The sequence below is a fragment of the Chiroxiphia lanceolata genome, chromosome 1 (assembly GCF_009829145.1).
Source record: "Chiroxiphia lanceolata isolate bChiLan1 chromosome 1, bChiLan1.pri, whole genome shotgun sequence".
In the NCBI taxonomy this organism is placed as follows: domain Eukaryota; kingdom Metazoa; phylum Chordata; class Aves; order Passeriformes; family Pipridae; genus Chiroxiphia; species Chiroxiphia lanceolata.
In genome coordinates, this window is record NC_045637.1 from 141562270 (window position 1) to 141581949 (window position 19680).

At 39.0% G+C, this 19680-nt stretch overlaps 1 protein-coding gene across 6 annotated transcripts in view; it reads right to left on the reverse strand.

Annotated features, from left to right (window-relative positions):
• NRP1 (neuropilin 1) overlaps positions 1-19680 on the reverse strand; it is a 113092-nt gene that overhangs the window by 69832 nt on the left and 23580 nt on the right. The window contains exon 2 of one of the 6 annotated variants that reach the window (XM_032686107.1): positions 14712-14789. The exons of the other annotated variants lie outside the window; for them this stretch is intronic. Coding sequence (XP_032541998.1) covers positions 14712-14758 — 47 coding nt within the window. The 5' untranslated portion in view covers positions 14759-14789. The remainder of the gene's footprint in view (positions 1-14711; positions 14790-19680) is intronic. 6 annotated transcript variants of the gene reach the window in all.

Here is a 19680-nt window from a genome sequence, read left to right on the forward strand (position 1 = left end):
GGATACATTCATGAAGCCTCTATGCCACAATACCAAAACTATTCCCTTTTTGCTTGTCTGGGTCATTCCAGATATTCCACTTCTGTTTGCAGCCTCTGCGGTGTGCAAGGCCAGTGCGTGGCTTTCAGATGGGAGCCTGTAGTGCAACAGCTCACACACACTTCCCGCTCCTCCCAGCTGGTCCTTGAACGTACTGTTACTAGTTGGTCCTGATTTTGTGGTTCAGCAAAACAATATCTGGGACAGATTCCCAGTGTAAAAATGACAGAATTTAGAACTCCTCTACAAATTCTTTAGGGAATGGCGAAAAACTTGTTCTTTTTTGGACAGTGTAAGTTATGCTTTCGAGGAAAAGGCCAAGCAATACCTATAAAGTGAGCACTGAGCAATGAAAAATATAAACAGTTGTTGAGTATAGATTTTGGTGAATCTTCTAGTTCCAGTTTCTAGTAGGTGATAACAGTGCTTATGTCAGGGCTCAGTTTTCAACATGCTGACGACCCCTGAAATGGACCATAGCACGTTGTACTGAAGAAAGTGAAGTGAAAATGCTGGAAAGCCCCACCTGCTTCTGAAGCCAGCCACCCTGTCAAGCTATGTTCTGCTTCTGCACATTTTCCTATTACTAGGGCAGCGATATCTTACGCCTTTTGCCTAAAAAAATTCCTTCCTAAGAAATAGGAAGAACTCATCTGAAATCTAAATATCTGCCATTTAACTTTATGAAGCAATCAGTGAAGCATATACAACTATAATTTACATCTGAGTATGCCACATTTTTCTGCAGCCTACTATGATCTATAGGGTCGTTATGAGTACTTTGGTTATTCACCTGTTAGAATAAAAAAAGTTTCCATGTCTCTGTTTCTTTTATCACTCTGATTCCATATCCACCAAGCTGCTAAATTTCTCCCTGACACAAATTATCCACCCTGGTTAATTCTGGGACTATCTTTGGTTCTGAGAATTTTCTTCTTAGTATGTATCTTTCTTTTGCTTTTATTTTATAGGGATTTTTTTTTATTCCTCTCAGGGTTCCATTTTAGCTGAACAGAAGGCATTGCAAAAGGAAATCTAAATAAAGAGTTTCAAGTTGTTCTGCACTGTGGCTTTGTGCCCCATTCGTTACTGAGGGCTAGAGGTGTGGGATTTACTGCAGTGCTTGTGGCATAGGGCAATCTGTATCCCAGAGCTAAAAGCTTAAGAGCTACAGGCACTTGAGGGACACCAACCTTAATCCCAGTTTATTAGCAACAAGAAAAAGAAGTACATGCTGTTAAAAATAAAAAATTAAGCACAACCCCAGACAGGTTGATTTTGTGCCTGGAACCTCAGCATCCGTTGGGTTTCTCTCCATCTGAGCCTCCTCTATAGAGCCTGACTGCTCTCCAGGGCCTCTAGGAAGGTGACCCATCTAATTGGCATTGAGAAGCTGCCCCATTCTGTGCAGCTACATTCTACAGCCCTCCCTGTAGGGACTATCAATGCAGGTACCTGCACCAAGGGGATATAACTGCTCACATATGGGCCTCAAAACACACCTTGATGGAGGTGAAAGCAACATGTGGCCCTTGGAGGATCCTGAGTGACTGCTGTATCCGCAACAAGTCTAAGCAGGGCACAGGTACTCTCTGATCACCAGGTGACATGGGAACTGAAGGGTTTTTTTCCTTTCCTAGCCTTTTTCCAGTGTACCATGGGGTCCTGCATGGTGCATTCCTGCCTGGCTGCTTGCTGCCATCACTCAATGCAGTCTTCCCAATGGAGATCCTTTTTTCCATCCTGCCAAGTCAATTGTTGGTGTGGGTGTGTTTTTAACAGGATGAGTGAAGTGACCTTTCTTTCTTTCTCTCTTTCTTGCTTTTCTTTCTTTCTTGCTTGCTTTTCTTTTTCTTCCTTTCTTTCTTTCTTTCTTTCATCTCTCACTCTCCCCTTCTTCCTTCCTTTCCTCTGTTCTTTCCATTCTTTCTTTCATCTCTCTATCGCTCTCTTTCTCTCTCTACTCCCACCTGCCCCCTCCCCTTTTCTCCCTTTCTCCCTTTTTTCCTCAAATCCATATATGGACACACATACAGTTGAATCAGGATCAGCCAGGCATTGCAAATTCTGCGAGAAAGGGGAGCTGGGAGCCAGTGCCCATGGCAGGAGACTTTTAAACTGGTTTTCCTTGTAATGGATTCATGGTGGGGATGAAACCTCCTGAGGGAGAGAACGTATTATCTAAGTCCTACAGTTCTCTAAATTGCTCTAAATTTAAATACACAATTTGCAATCAATTAATGATTTGTCATTTACTGTCAGTTTGGGGGGCCTTTGTTTCCACTGGTCTTTTGTGAGCTGGTGTTTTTATGGTCTTCACCCAGGGCCAAAATTCACTGAAGTTACTCATACAAAGGTCCTGTCAACCTAAAAGATTTCTGGGAATAAGGCCATTGGGATTTGGCCACTGTTCAGTAATTTACTAATGCCATTAACTGACAGTGGGTCTCCATTAAGAATGAACTACTGAGGGTCTATTTTATTACAAGACAATGCTGCAGCGAAAAAGAGAAAAGATGTAACAAAGACATTGATGAAGGTCTACAGTTACCCACCGTAACAGTTTGATTCCAGCTAATGTTAGCAAGAGTTTAGTTACTACATTGGTTTCTGGAATCATTGGATGCATAGGGATTTGCCCTTTCATTTTGAAATTAAGCTTTTAATTCTCTGCTGAACAAAGGAGTCTGAAATGCAACATACCTTAACCACTAAAATTTCAAAGCCCAGAAGAAGAAATAAAAGAAATAAAAATAATAATTCCTATTTTAAAATATGATTATTCTTCATCTTATCACAAGCTCCTGGTTGTTTGGCTAATGCCTTTTGAATACCTGGAACTGGCAGAACTGAAGATCTGAACTAAATGAGCAAGATTGTATCTGCCCTTTTATCTATACAGCTCCGCTGAGAACAGTAGACAGATATTCAGCTGCTGCAAATGAGATTAGCCCCTTTATGTCAATGGATCTAAGTCAGTTTGCACTGATATATGGCTAAAGAGGGCGCAAGTGGTGACAGAATATTTTACCTTGTATTTACTTAGTTCTATTCTATTTATACCAAATAAAACCTGGAAAATACTTCAACAGAAATGAGAACACCAGGATTCACTTTTGGAATGTATGAAACAATGCCATGCAGAAAATGAAGAAGAATCAGAGGTTATGGATCAGGTTTTGTCATTTTAGTATTGCGATGTCCTAGGGGAAGAAAAAGCAAAATTCATCTGCTAAGGTCTTCAGCACTTCTATCTGCAAAAAGCATTTTATCAATGAAAAGATTTGATCTTGAAGTTAGGGCAAATTCCACTGATTTCACTGCTTGCCACATACTGTAATAAATTATAATATAATGATCCCAGTATATAAAAAAGAAAATCTCTTCTGGGAAGAAACATTCAATTTTAAACCTCTTCAGTGAGGAACTTCAGTTCATAACTTTCTGGCATAGAAAAATGCTATCTTTTCATGGAAAAGGTTTCTGTCTGTCAAATAAGACAAATTTACAAATGCTTGACTTCCACTTTAAGTGGGGGAAAAAGAAACACTTAGCAGTTTAAAGACTTCAGAGACTAAGGAGCTTTCTAGTGTCAAACTGGTGAAGTTTAGTATTTATAGGAAATTCACATGCCTCTAATTACTCTAAACTCAGTTCCCAAGTAAAATATGCCATCTGGAAGATATTAGAGTCATTTACAACTTGTTCACTTCCCTATTTCACTGCAAAATCTTACCTCTTGCCAACTTTCCAGTGTTCTTCACAAAATGAAATGCAGTCTAACTTTTACTGGTTGTTTGGTAGTTACTTTATCTACATTGAGACAGCTTAGCTGTCTCATTGGAAAAAATTACATTTATAAAAAACTAATTTTCTTATTACTCACTGTACCTCAGTTTCTTCCATGTGGACATTTCAAGTGTGAGGGTTATGCTTTGGCTTAATTTGGTATTTAGCCACTCATTTGACAAGGTTAGATTTGAAAAGATATTCTGGGTGATAAGAGAGGAAAAAAGATGACACAAGCAGGCGTCCTGCATAAGAGTAGGCTCTTGCAAGCCAAAAAAAACATGTCCAAAAACTAGACTATATGGCTTTGTTTTTGTTTCTATGACCTCCCAAGAGATGTCCATCAATCAGAAAACTTCTCGTTAGTTGAGCAACTTCATCCAAGTATGCCAATCTTTTTATAAGTGAAGCTTCGCAACATTCCTCTGAGGTAAAGTTGTCATTCTCATTTTACATATGTGGAGACAGAAGAGAGAGACTGAGTGCCATCAGTCTTAAAGAAATTTTGCTAACAGCAAAGAACAAAGCCTCGATAGCCAGATACTGTGTTTTAAATATAAGAGCTCCTCCTGAAATAATGGAAAGATTCCTAGCGGCTTCTGTGGGTTTCAAATAAAGCTTCTTAACAGAGGCTTGAAACTTGGAAGTTTTCCTGAGCCATAGAATGACTGAAAGAAGGGGCTGCAAAGTCTCACACAGAATCACAAATAGGTTTGTGTGATTTCTGTAGGAGAACTAGACTAAATTACTTGCATACGGAGACTCATGCATATATACACATTCTCACTGCTGTATAACTCTATATCCATTAAATATTTTTTTCAAGTGTCTAACTAGTTTAATGATTTGTGGTTGGATTAGTGCTGCTAGCATTCACTAAAAAGCCTGCCTAATTGGTAAGTTATAGAAGTGTCAGTTTTGCTTCCTCGAAGGCCTAAAGAACAGAGTTGTATCAAATGAAGTTCAGAATCGGTTGTGATTTCTTTTTCTTTCCATGAAAGTGGAAAAGGAATGCTTTAAAGTGACAGCAACCTTCTAGTACTCCATTTGGGAGTTTTGATCTGCTGATTAATTTGTAATTACCCTGTTGGGATCTATGTAGTATATTAATCATAACCTTAGGAACTTGACTTTTAAAAGTATTAGGTAGACGTTAGCTTTCCACAGAAACTGTGAAAGTTCAGAACATAAAATAAGTTCCACACTTCTAAAACTCAGATATTTGTCCCTTGTGGGCTGTCTACAACCTCTCTGACCAATACCTATAATTAATGAAACTAAAAGAGGCTAAAGGAAAAGGGAAATTGCAGGCATACATATCAGCTCTAGAACAGAAGTTATGGCAGTTTTCTTCCATAGCAACCATGTCCTGAAGCTCTGTAAATGCAGTAAAATGATGGGCATTTTCATTTATTTCCAGTTAGAAACTATATTAAGAGAATATTAAGGATGCAGTGCTAGGCACTTGGAACTCAGTATTTCTCAGTGTTGTTCTCCTTGTTGTGCCTTCTGCATCACATGGCCTTTGGGCAGACCTTTGGCCAAGTGAAAAATCCACTGTGGGATTAATGTCTTCACATACCTAGTCTGTACTGATATAAATGACTGCTATGAGTCCTCCTTGCCTGAAAATGTGACATATGTAAATGAGTGGATTGATTTTTTGCTGAGAATGTATCTCAAACCCATATATAGCCACATGACTAGGTATATGTACAAACAAGTGGAATTACTGGAAAAAATACAGCTTTGGTTTTGAAACTTTTGACTTGTCAGTGTTTCATTCTGTAAATGTATTAGGGATTTTCCCGTGGATTTTTAGTGGGGGAAGGAGAGGCAGACTCTCTTAAGCTATCACCAAGGAAAAAAGAGTTTAAATTACATAAGGCAGATCAAAACTTTCAAGGCTTTTTTCTACTGAAAACAGAGTCCTAAAGTGTGTGAAATACATGGCATTATGAAATATGTGGCATTATTAGGTAAATATTCTCATAATGCTGAGAAGACCTTTGGCAGACCATTTTTAGCACTTAAAGATGAAAACCATCTCTCCTTACTTCTTTCATATATTACAAACTTGCAAAGACAAGGTGCCTGGCCACAGCATCTAAGACTGCTCTCTGGCACAGGAGGCACACAAAGCTGAATAAGAAACATTTGTAGTTCAGAGATCAACCCACTTACCACGTCTGCATGTCTCCTGTTATCTCAGCACAAAATCATTTGGTTGTGTACATTGCCACTTAAACAACCCTTAAGCAGCATGAGTAATCCTTAGAGTTGGCAACTTTAAAGGAGCCCTGGCTTTGTGAAATCTAAACGGTATTTCCTAAGAGCAGTGCAAGGAACATTTACTCAAGGATGGTGCTTTCAAATTCCAGCTGTCTGATATTAGCAAGTGTGGCTGAAAAGCTGCCTGAAAAAGACCCATAGTTTCCTTTCTTTTGGAACTGGGACATGTGCATGCACGTATGTTTGCGTTTCTGTGTGTATATTTTTTATATTCTCTATACAGAAAAAGATCTGAATAATTTCAGATGTTTCTTTCCAAAGTTCATTCTCAAGCAGAGAAGAAGCCTGGGAAACTTTCAGCCTGGAAGATGTGCATTTCAAAACCGCTAAAGCATATGAGAACTGGGAGGCAGAGTGGAAACCTTTATGCAAATTTAACTATAGTAATTGCTACTAACTCTTATCTATTAATTTGTTGTCTAATTTTAGTAGAGACATTATAAATAAAACTCCTATTGATAACTTACGCATCTTCTTATAGGTGTAAGTTGGATTTTACACACATCAGTGTGTCAATCCAACACATGAGTACACAGCACTCCCTGAGATCTGCTCTTGAAATCCACACTAGGAAATTCAATATTACCCTCAGCATCATTTTCTTATAAAGTACATGATTACTTAATAGTTATTGCAAACAGATCACTATTTCCCTTAAACTCAGTTTCATACAGAACTACAGTACACAGCTTTTGTAATAGAGCTCACAGTTAAAGTGCACCAGTTTGAAATATCAGTACATAAAAGTTCGTCCCATTGAGCAACTTTATTGTCGTTTTATTGTGTGTATCCTTGAACTAAAAAGTATATATAACTTAAATGAATGTATTTATATTATGATAAAATATACTATAGATATTTAAAGCTGCTAAGCCTGAGTTTAGCTCATTTGTATCCTATATCACAGAGAATGTCACAGTTTTTATGGGGTTTTTGACCTTATGATTTATAAGGGTCTTGAGAAATAACTATGTGTTTAGAAAGGAGGAAAACAGTGGCCAATAAACATTCCCAGTAGCCTAAAAACAGGAACAGCTTGTTAGCTGAGGTCAGCCATGTGACCCAGCGCCCAGTGAAACTGCATTGTTACAGCTTGAACATGGGGCAAACCAGCCATGCAAAAAACCCACCCCAGTGATCCACCTCTCATAAAAATGTCTTTCTCAGAAAGAGAGGCATGTGATAATGACTCACAGGAAGGAAAGTGTGCACAGCAGATCAGCATCATCTCTGGTACAAATTTAGAGAGTTTAGTGGCATTGCATCTGAGGTGCATTGCCCTATGCTAATTTAAAATGGAAAATTAAGTGGAAAACCTACCAGAACTCACAAGTGTCTACTAAAAAATTTTGCATTGTTTTCTTTTGGTACTTAGTACTTACTTGTGAAGGCAAGCAGGGTAATGGACATCCACACAACACAAACATATACAAAGCTCATGGCTTCAGTAATTGGGACCATACTGCATACGTGCGTGCCAGCTCAAATCCCCAGCGGGAGTTGCACAAATGTCAAGGAAGTATTCATTAAATGGGACCGAGTTTGTCTTCTTTCCACTTCCTTTTCCTCCCTCATCAGTGCAACTTCTTGAGACATACCCTCTCTTAAATCTGCTGAGCATTTGGACCTATACTCCGCGGAGGCTAAATCTTGTTTGGAGCTGTGTGGCTGTGAGATGACCCCTGTCTCTGAAATCAGGGCAGTACAAAATCCAAGTCAGGAGTAACACACTCACACAGAAATTGCTGCTTTTGAGGTCAGCAGTAATGTTGTCCTAGAACCACTCTCCCATCCCTGTATAGGCTGCTTCAACAGCTGTGGTCTAAAAAAAGACAGTCTTCGGGAAACAGCTGTTATGGGGTCCAAGAAAGTACGGGATAATGATGTTGATTTGTCGTTTGCATTTCATGGGTCAGACTTCTATCCCTGCTTTCTACTTACGGAAATGGACAGTGTGAAATGGAGCTATAATACTGTATTACCTGATAGATCAAGGGTACCTGTAAGTAACTCAATGAATTGCAAACATAAATGGTGTTGCAATTCTTCCCTTTTGTAACCCATAAGAGAGTAGTGTTCTAAGTCTTCTTTAATCAATTACAATAAATAAGCCTTGAAAGGCAATAAACCATTATACAGCTGATGAAAGCACTTACTCTGTAATTAAATGGATAAAATCCTGAATTGATGGGTTTTGTTTAGTTTACACTTTCAGTAGGTATCTAGAAATGCTTTTACTTTTGTTTGTCTAGTTGCTGGCAATAAGCATACAAGAGCAATCTGTATAAGACTCTGTGGTATTAAGCATTGATTCTTTCCTCTCCTTCACTCATGGCAAGCAGCACACTAACTCAGACAGACAAGCTGTGAAATGTATTTGGGCCGCACTCTCTTGTACGTGCAGAGAATCTGAGTGAGATAACGCCATGCTTTCCTTTATGGTTTAATAATGCAAAAGACAGGCTTTCACACACTAGGGAGAACAAGGTTTGTTTGCCTTATGCATTCTTAAAGGTATAAATTGCTCAAAACAGTAGTAGGAAGTCTGGGAAGGAAATGAGATAACGCCCCATCCCTTTCCTCACTTAGAGCCTCCTGAGCTGGCTCACAGAGATGTCTGACTTGTACAGAAGAACTCAGAGACTCCTTTTGGCAGCACAGCCTCCATCCTTCTGTTGCTAACCCTCCTGGTGCTGTGTTTAAGCTGTTGTGCAGCTCCCAGGGTGCTGCCCTGCAAGAGCTTATGGTGCATTTCTGGAGCTGTCCTGCACCAGCAGTACTGCCACACACTGTCACCTTGCCGTGTGGTAATGAAAGGTGCTCTCTCTCAGTGCTAAAATACCCAAATAAGCAAAAATCTACCCAGCTTTAAGCCAGGTGCTACATGCATTGTGTTCAGCCACTATCCTGAATAAAGCTGCTGGTACCTGGCAGGGGGAGGGTCTGTAGTTGGAAGTATTTCAAACTTTGTGACACAAGTACTTGTTTCTCTCAAACTGAAACATTATTTTCATAATTTTAAAATACAAAGATTCCTGTTTGAACAGCTCATGGGTTCCCTGCTGTTGAGCCTAGGTGTCAGTGTGTAGTCCTCCTTTAAAATTTTATAACGTAACATAACCTCATTTTGTTAGACTGTAAACATTTCCAAGATACAGGATCCTGTTTTTTATTACAGGGGAGAAATGGTAATAACCCCCCCTCTTTCCTGAAACATGCAGAAAGACCCTTTAACAAATTAAACATACACATTCCTCATTAGCTTTAACCTGAATTTAGTCTCATGGGTGCTGTAAAACCAGTCCTTATTTCTCTCTCTCTGAACAAAGGGATGTTAGGAGACTAACAGACCATTGGAGAGGCACAATCCTGTCTGACTCACTGTACTAACACATTGTGATGAACAGATTCCTGAAACAGCTCCGCTGAATTGAATTGTCTCATATTTGGCATATGACATCCCATATTTCAGCTTTTCCTCAATTAATGAACATTTCTTCTCAGAGTTACCACAAAGTGCCCTCTGTCCTTGCATGATTGCTGCATGCCTAATATAGGAACCACTCCAGCTAGACAACTTTGAGAAATATTTCAAACCTTAGTCCCTTCCCCCTGTAAAAATTTCACCTGGGAATTCACAAAAATCAGAACTAGCGAGGGATAATAGAGGAACTGATGAAGGATTGCCTCTTTTTTCCCCACAGGGATAAGGATCATGGAAACATGTCTCATGCCAGCAACAAAAGGATATATCAGCTGGAAAGAACCTGAGTAAGGTTTCTATACAGCATTGTGCTCTGGGAAAATCACAGTATTGCTTGTTAATGGTGCTGCTCAGAGCAGCAATAAACTCCACCAAAAATCGCTATTCTTGCATTTGGAGATGTGATTACAACACAGGGACACATGTCTGAACTATTTTTATTAACTGGCTGAGGTACTAATAATGTCATAGAGTCTGCTCAGTACTGAATATTCCCACTAGGAACAATAAATCCTATGCCACCATAGCTTTGCCACTAGCTGGGTAAGAATTTGGCACCACTATGAATGCTGCAGTCATGTTTGTGACTGCAGTGCAGATGCAAATGTCCAACCTGAGGCAGGCTGGAAGCTGTGAGTTATTCTGCTTTTGTGAGAGTCACTGGCAGGGAAGGTAGGAGCATTGGAAAGGAATTGGGCTGCCCAGGGGTTGCCCATTCAGTCAGCTGTATACTTTCTGTTTTGTTACAGCTCTGTACTGTTCACACAGTAGTTAACAGGGGCATAAAGCTGTGAGATTAGAGAGAGTTGAGATTTCATGCTGCAAACATGGGCCTAGATGGCCCTCAGTAGGATGGGTCTTAGGTCATTTAGGGATATAGGAGTTGACAGGAAAAAGTGGGCAGAGACTGGACAGGAGGCTGAAAGCACAGGCTCTGTTCCTCTGCCATCACTATTCAGTGAAGCCAAGTGTCAGCTAACTTTTCTGTGCCTCAGCTTTCCAGACTGTCAAATCAGATATTGATATTGCCTTGAAAGAGTTTGAAGGGAATGGATGAACCGAAATGGCTACAATACTAGTGACACCGTCATTAATTTTGTGATTCAATCCATGCTTTGTAAATAGATATATTTGGTTGACAGTTCTGAATTCTTGCTTCTAACTCTTTTTAGCTTTGATTTCAAATTTTCACCTTTGAAGAGGGACAATGAGAAAGAAGGACAAAGAGACCTAAAATAACTATGTATTTTTTGTGAGCCTCCATTTCAAAACGTTCATAGTGAAATACAGCATTTGGCTACTCTTGTCGCTATATCAAGTCTTGTTCTACTAAGCATATTATAACAAGCAATAACATTTCTTTATAACCCAGATATACTCACTGATGTAGCCTTGCCTAGATGTGTAGGGATTTATAAAATTACTACTCAAAAGTATTAATAAGCCTTCTGCATAAATCCCCAGGTGCGGAAGAGGCAACCATGTATCCCTAAGCTCCTTAAGATAGGTACTTACAGGGAGCCTGAAAAACAAAGGATTTGGGGCACAGCCTATATTTAAGCAGAAAATGATTGTTTAACATCTGTGGGACTCAGAATTACTTTGATTTACCCTGAGTGACCTATTGCTTTGGAGAAGTGGTAACCTGAGGGGCACACACTGGTGTGTGGTGGCAGGGTGCCCCACAGGTTATCCACACTTGTTTCACTTTTGACTAAACACACTGGGCAAGTGAATTCAAAGAAGAAATTCTTTGAAGAGGAGTATTTCCTGTACCTGAGCTCAGGTGTGAGAGGTTGGCCATCGTTCCCTCAAGCTTTCTAAATAAGTATGATGGTGATTATACTTAAGTCAGTACAATCAAATAGAAACAAAGAGATGCGTTACCTCCTTCATAATCCTGAAAGGATTTTCTATTTGAGTCTCAGCTTACTACACTTTTTCACTCTTTAACAATCAGCATACAATCCAGTAATTGTGCTGTGGAGTCTTTTCACATAAAGTTATTGAAAAAAAAAATCTCGTTGCATAAAAGTCTTAGCTAAATTGTACACAGGATAGATTGCATACACACCATGAAGTTGCCAAAACACTGTGATTTGATTAATGAGGCTGTTAATTTTCAGACTTGTCTCCTATACAGATCTTGAGCCTCTTCAGTCACATCAAGACTTGTGAGGTAAACGATATTCCCTGCCAGCCTTAGCATGAGTCTGTCACGTTATAAATTACTCTCCCTCCGTTTACCATGTAGGAATTGTCTTAGATACCTGGGGCAACATGAGAGGAAGCAAGCACATTAGCAAACACTTCACTACAGCAAGGCATTCTGAATGTGAAATGTCTTTCATTCAGTATGACCAGTGCCCTTTACACCCAGAACTTAAGTTTGCCCCTCTCCAACATGCATTTTGTCTCCTGATGCTTTTAATCCTTAGGGATGTGAGTCCTGCTCACTTCAATTTTGCAGTTTCCTGACCATCTGCATTTACCCAACATATCTGTGAGAAGAAAATCAGGGATCTGCTATAAGCTAAGTGAAAATGGTTTCATATGAATTAAATCCTAAAATTAGCCCATTCTGTGTTCCTTATCTGCAATATCCATGTTATTCTGTAAAAGAACCCCAAAGCACTGACAAAAGTAAGAAACACAGAATGGGCCTTATTTCGGCCCACCCTTCATACACACAGACACACACACAAATCCGTGATTAGCAGGCATGGTGAAAACTGCTTTTAAGTGTGATCGTTAATCATGTGTATATTGATGACCTTGTATTTGTATTTCTTTCATTTTAAGCACATAAGTCTTGACTGATTGGTGCTCTATTAAATCAGTACTATCCCCTATTTATATGATTTAGAAACATGAATTAATCAGTAAGCTAGAGAAGTTTAATATTCAGCCAGTCTCATATTCAGGCCATATGCTTCACTGTACAAAACTTGAGATAGAAACGACAGCAGGAAGAATTTATATGTACACGATGTATTTTAAGAATTAGACTGCACAGCCCTGCTTTTGCTGACGTCAGTGAGACTACTCATGCACAAGGATTTAGCAGCATAGAAGTTGCACATAGAGCTTGGGAGAAAGATTTGAATGTTCCACAGTATGACATCAGGTTGGAACTATATCTATCTTTCTGCAATAAAGCCAATACAAATAACAAGGAAAAAAACCCCTCTTCTTATATGATTGTATCAATTTCAATTGTTGGAAACTCAAAAAATAACCCCTTTTAGCATATGTATGTGAATTAGAAATGCACAATTCTTAAAGCTGAATCACTTAACAGAATTAGAGATAAGCCTTCTTATATTCCTCAAGTACTTATCAGCTTCACCTAAGGCAAGTTTCTGGTTTTTTTGGTCAAATTTTTTTTATTTCAGTCAATGCTGGTTACAAATCCTCCAGCCTCTACATGATTCAAATACCTTTGAATATTATACTGTTTTACAAAAACACGTTTTCAAATTATGTCCAAAGTGATGCTGGAGAGTAGAAATACAATTTCTACAGACAATTTTCACTAGCCTGTCAAAATCAGCACAATGGGAGAGAAGAAAACAGCCTACGTGATATGTTTTGTTATTGTCAAAACCAAGAGGGCATCTCACCTAATAATTTAAATGAGATCCTGTTGCCTGACATTTTTAAAGCCTTTTGATCTCTTTCTTCTGGTTCCCTGGGTTGTGGCTCTGTAGGGTGCAGTAGATGGAAAGCTATGGATTAAATACCATGTTGCCTATGCCTTGTTTTACTTTGCCAAAATCCCAGTTGGTGCACAAAATGAATGTCTGCTTTTATGAAGCACCACTCCACTGGAGATAGTGGAGAACAACCTTTACTAAAGGTTTTTAGGCACAGGTCAACCTATAAAACTGCCAAGTTCAAATTTTCTGTTATTATCAAGGCAATAATTCTTTGGCCTTTTGTTAGGATGATTTGCCAGTTTTGCTGGCACAAATTAGGGACTGAGATTTAACTTCCTGTAATCTGATTTTGAAAATTAATTTAACACTCACTGCATCCCAAAAATAATGTAGAGGTAATGTATTTGTTTTGCAATTTGCTGCCCTTGGATATCATGCTAGGAAATGACAAATTTTGTCTTTCCAGAGCAAAGACAGAAAGAAAGATACCTTATTATCACTGGTTCAGTGCAAGTAGATAAGCCCGAACAATTTGAAGATAAAAACCTTAGCAGAATATTTAGAACTTGAGGCATGCATCTAGCTTATGCATTTTCTCACTGAATGTAATGTTAACACCTTCATTAACTTTGTTAATGCTTGAAAACTTAGAAATATTAAACTGTAACAAGAAATTTGTGAAAATAAATAAGAAATGGGAATGAGAAATCATAGAGATTGGAGCAGACCTTTTTGCTGTTGTAACCCAATTAGCTTCTAAAGAATTATATGAACCATTACTATGGGCCCTTAAATTTCCAGTGGGTCAGATTTAGTGTAGGAGATTGTAAACTGCCTTGTGGGGAACAGCTCAAAGTATTTGCATTCAATTTACATTTAGAATATATAACACAAGCTGAGAAAAGGCTGGAAAAGTCCTTTCAGAGAGCTCTATTTTATCTGTACATAGGCATTAGCTCCCAGCGTGTCTGTGAGATCCGTCGGCTCCTTTGGTTTGGCAGAGGCCTCTGGGGGAGCCGGGTGCCACTCCCCCTTCACGGCGAAATGCTTATTAATTATTCTCCTAACCAGCACTGATAGAAAAGTGTCACTTCCAGCCTTGACTGTCTCCCCTGACAGCCTGCTACTTTGCTTAAGTGATCTCAGAGTTACAACATTTTTCATAATATTGAACCTAAATTTTCCTTGCTGCAGATTAATCCTACTCCTTCTCTTATCAAGTACAACAGCTTCACGGCTCGCAGACAGTACTTCTAACACAAAACAGGGATCTAAGCGAGGGCTCTTTCTTGGAGTATGTGATGTCAAACTGACCTTTGACTCTCACACTTTAAATACATCTCTTGGCATCCTGTGCAGAAGAAAACAGACACCACTTGTTTCCTAAAGATTTTACAACTGGCCCGGGCTAATTAATCAGTCTCCAGCACACACAGCTCTGTGCTTACCTGGCTGGAGGAAGTGCAGATCCCAGGAGCAAGGCGAGGTTTCTCATATCTCCTTTTCACCAGGTACTTCATTAATTACTGAACAGACAAAGGAAAATCTCTTCATGGCTGCTTCTTCCTTTCTGCTACTGTGCAGCAATCCCATTACCCATTTGGCTGCTGTTTCATTATATGCAAAAGTAGATTTTGGTTCCACGGCCTATTTCGATTCCTGGTGTAGTTTGGCCAAAGCCAGTGAAATTCCAGTAGGAACTATTTGGCCCACTGTCTTTAAGTATTTAACCATCTGCACAAAAACCACAAAAGAGACGCCCAAACCAAAACCACTCATTTACATAATAAGGATGTGAACCTACTACAGCCATGTGAAACTATCATTTTTCAGATGTGCTTGTGAATCTTTTCCCAGGCTTTTGCAAAGGGAGGGGCAATCTGAGGGCTGGGATATATGAAGTGAAGAGAAATGTGTGGGTGGGAAAAAACAAGAGTTTAAATTTTTTTTCCTTTTATTCTTTAAGAAGTATGCAGCAATTACTTCTGTATTTTATAGAAATGGTAAAAATACCCAGAGGTTATAAAACGATTCTTTTCCTTAATGTTTATACAAATATAAACATACATCTAAAATAAATACAGAAGTAAATGGAAAACACCCACCTCTACAATTACAAAATCAGTTTCCCATGGGTAAATTTCATCTTATCCCCATCTGTTAGAACTTGGATTGTGCCATGAACAATTATGGCTTATATCCCTTAATTATTTTGTATCATATGAAATGTAATTGTGGATATTCCACGTCTTCATTGCAAATCCTTAATTTTCCTTTGTAAAGCTACCTATATACTTGGCCTAGTTCTGTGTTGTGGAAATGAATTCCCAAGGTTAATTAGGTATAACAGAGTAAGCTGCAGTCCTGATCCCACTGTCTCTGCATAAGTCAAATTCTCACAGAGAACTTTTTCCTGTCTGAGAAGAGAATAAAAAGGAAAAATGCACCCATGAGACTCTATCACGTGTCTGAGACCAGGAGCCCCAAGGGAGACATGCAGCAGCTGTCCTGGGCACAGGACTATGACAGACACCTTACTCAACAGGGAATCCAAAAATCTACACTCTGCAATCACACTCTCCTCTCTGGCATTTTGCAAAACTCTTCACACTTTGGTAGCAGAGGGCATGGCAGCACTCAGGTGCTGCTGTCAGGAGGAGGAAAGATGTTACTGACTGGAGAATCTCAGCTCTTACAGAGCAATCTGAAATCTGCAATTGGAAAATATGTTCAAGTCCCTCTCACAGAGCTTTTCTGGCGCATGCTGTCCTGTCCTGCTGCTCCAGCTCCACTGAAGTTGAAAACTGACATGGTTCTATTAGTTTAAGTGGAGGTAATTTAACCTGCTGAGGTCTAGCCCAAGGCAAGTCCTCCTAGTACACCTATAAACATGTAACAGTAGGTATATTTAATAGCTGCTTTTATACCTTGCAGCAGAAATGTGGTTTCAAGTGTTCTTCTCCAGTGAAGAATATGGAATTCATAAACTGTGTTCATTTGACAAAATTCACATTAAGACCAGAAATCGCAAACCTCTCTCTACGTCCTATGAGCAACTGGACATCCTGCTTCTAAAGCTTGTATATCAGACTCCTAAGAGCAAAGGGAATCTATACTCCTGGGTAGTATTCCTAAAAGAAATAGTGCTTGTGATATTACCAGCTGATGAAAACAACAATTTTGTGATTTGGACTTGAAAACATGGATTTTGTTATTTTCCTAAGAGCACTATTTCATGACTTTGAACTAATGCCTGTTTAAAGTTGTGCCAATTTTCACATACTATATAGCTTGCTTTGTCCTCGTGGTCTAAAACCAGGCTTATTATGGCAGACATGAAAACATCATGAATGTATTTTCATGATGGTTCAGCACAAAGCCTCAGATCCTCAAATCCAGAAGGTCAATATAACAAAGAAGATAGACAGCCGCTGTTTGAATTACATGGCACTCCTGCCAGAAAAGAGGTGATGGATTTCTTACACATCATTTCTTACTGGATATTAGATATCCTCTAATAGACTCACAATAAACTACAGCAGATGTTTGAAAAGCACATAATTTGCAATTGATTATACACATATATCACAAATCAGGCATTGCATAAATAATAGTTGCCCTGTATCATATTGCTTTTGTGAAAAAGAGATTCAACTATTCAAACAACTGGTCGAATTTTTATAATTGCTGTAGATGATCTTCTACAGTTTTGACTATAACAGTTTCCTAGTAGGTTGTACAGTGCTGTATTTTGGATTTAAGATAAAAATAATATTGATAACAGTGATGTTTTGATTGTTGCTGAGCAGTTCTTACACTAAATCAAGGGCTTTTCAGCTTCCCACATCACCCGACGAGCGAGCAGGCTGGGGGTACAAGAAGCTGGCAGGAGACTGGAACAGCTAACCCCAGCAGACCAGAGGGATATTCCACACCGTATGGTGTCATGCTCAATATATAAACTAGGGGCAAATTTGGCCAGGGTCTGCACTTGGCTGGGCATTGGTTGGTGGGTGGTGACCAGTTGAATTGGGCATCATTTGTTTTGTATATAATTGTTATTGTTATTACTATTATTATTATTATCCCTTCTGCTTCTGTCCCATTAAACTGTCTTTAGCTCAACCCACTAGCCCATAAATTTTACTTTTTTTTCCACATTCTCTACCTCATCCCACTGGGTGGGAGAAAGACTGAGCAAACAGCTGTGTGTTTTTTAGCTACCTGCTGGGTTAAACCAAGACCTACAGTAAATATAACTTTGAGGTGCTAATAGCTCCCAGCTACAGTGACTACAAAGGCTGATCTTTGGCTTTCCCGTGTGCAAGCATGCTTTGCACCTGCTAAATGAAACGACCAGATGAGAGTAGCTGCATTTGCATTACTTGAATTTCACCTGCAATTCATTACTTAGCATGAGATCTATGCAGTTATATGGATAAGATGTGGAGAAAAGAGAAGGTATTGTTTTGCTGTCAGGTAAGAAGGAAAGTCGGTATAGGGTTTGGCCTCCATGCCTGAATCAGCTGGAGCAGAGGAGGAGGCCTGGAGATGGGAACCCAACACCAAGAGTAGAGTGTAAGGCTGGAAGGGTTGGAAATGAGTTTCCTCCCACTTCTTGAAAGCTGGAAATGGAAAGAAGGGTTTATTCTGAAGATTTTGAAAAGAAAAACAGATGCATCATGATCACTTCAGTATTATTCAGCCTCTTTGACATAATCTTTGTCTCCTTGGTTTGTTCCTGTCTGCTTTCACATGAACTGAGCAGTGTTGAAAATATGCAGACATTTCCACACAAAAGAACACAAATATATCATTTGAATGTGAAAGAGGTGCTAAACAGTCATTTAAATGGTGTGTAAAGCCAAGAGACACAAGGTCTAAGATATATGAGAACAAGACACAAACCCATCTCTACCACGTTTAAAAGCACACTTGTATAACTACTTCATGCTGAGATTACATTCAGCATTTTTCTCTAGGCCTGGAGTTGTTGAGACAGACAGAACATAGCTGACCTTTGTAGTGAGATTTTTGTAAAATAAATAAACTGAATGGATGAGTATTAAAAGTTACAAACTTCCTTAGAATGCCATATGTGAAAATCTTGTAAACAGTCCATAAATATCACCTGCTGGGTAAGACTTGCGGAAGCTGCTGCAGAATTCTCTGCAAACATCTTCTCTCCCAAACATTGAACCATCTGGTAATGGTAATGTATTCTATAGCTTTCCTGTTGTCATGTGCCTATAATTATAAAACGTGTCATTACCAGCTTTGGTCTGGAAGCAACACCATCCCATGGCCTGGGATCTAAGCACTGACACTGACCGAAACGCTGGGGAAGGGTGAAGCACCCATGGTGACACCAGTACAGTATTTGTCTTGCTCCCTTTGGAGTCAACTTTACTAACATCTGAAAAATTTTACCAAGCATTGTGATTGACGAACCGAGCTCATAGTTTTCCTTCCAGACTCCAACTTCCTGAGGAGGAAGTTACAATTTGATCTGATTATCATTGAAGCAAATGGGATTTTTCCACTAGCAACCCAGAGCTGGACCAAGCTGAACTGTGCAGCACTGGTTTTAAAACTAGTAACTTGTTTTTGTCTCTCCTATAACTGATTTTCTGAAATAATAAAACCATTGACTGCTTTAAGGGTTAATTTTTTATTGAGTTAATTTTTGAAGTAAATTTACTTTTCAGTCACAGATCTACAAAAAAATGGTCTCAGAGCTTATTCCTTTTTATACATAAAACTTATAAACTATAAAAATGATGCCTTTTTAGTTTAAAAAATTGGGCTTAAATATGCACTCATTGGCTGACTTTTAAGCTGGGAGCGAATTTTTATAGCTGTTATTTAAATCCTTGAAAGTAGGGGCTTATAACAGAATCTCCAACATGATTTAAACTACCGTGCAGCAGTCCTGGCTGGCACTGCTCTAGTTAGCACTCCTTTTAATCTACTGTTTGAATATGATGCTGAAGAAATACTTTAGATTTTAGTGGACAGAATAGTTATGGATCCTAAATGACTTGCCATGAGAAATGGAATTAAGAACAGTACATATGGTTTAATAGCTTTATCATTATGAACAGGCACAAAGGCTGACATTTGAAAGTCATTATCCTCTTGCACAAGCTGGTACAATTATACTTTTAATCAAGAATTTCTACTTGTTTTGTAACTTCCTGTCCTTCCAAGTTCCTGTGATATACAGTTCCCATTTTGGCCTCATCCTGTTTTGCCCTGCTTCTCGTATGTTAAGGAGTCTCACTCTACTGTAGACTAGCATTTTTCAAATGCAGCAGCATACAATAAACAGGAAAGATTCCCTTAGAGACACTGTTGTTTTTAGCTGATCAAAAGGCCATTCTGACATCCGCTTCTTGCTCAATAAAAATATTATTT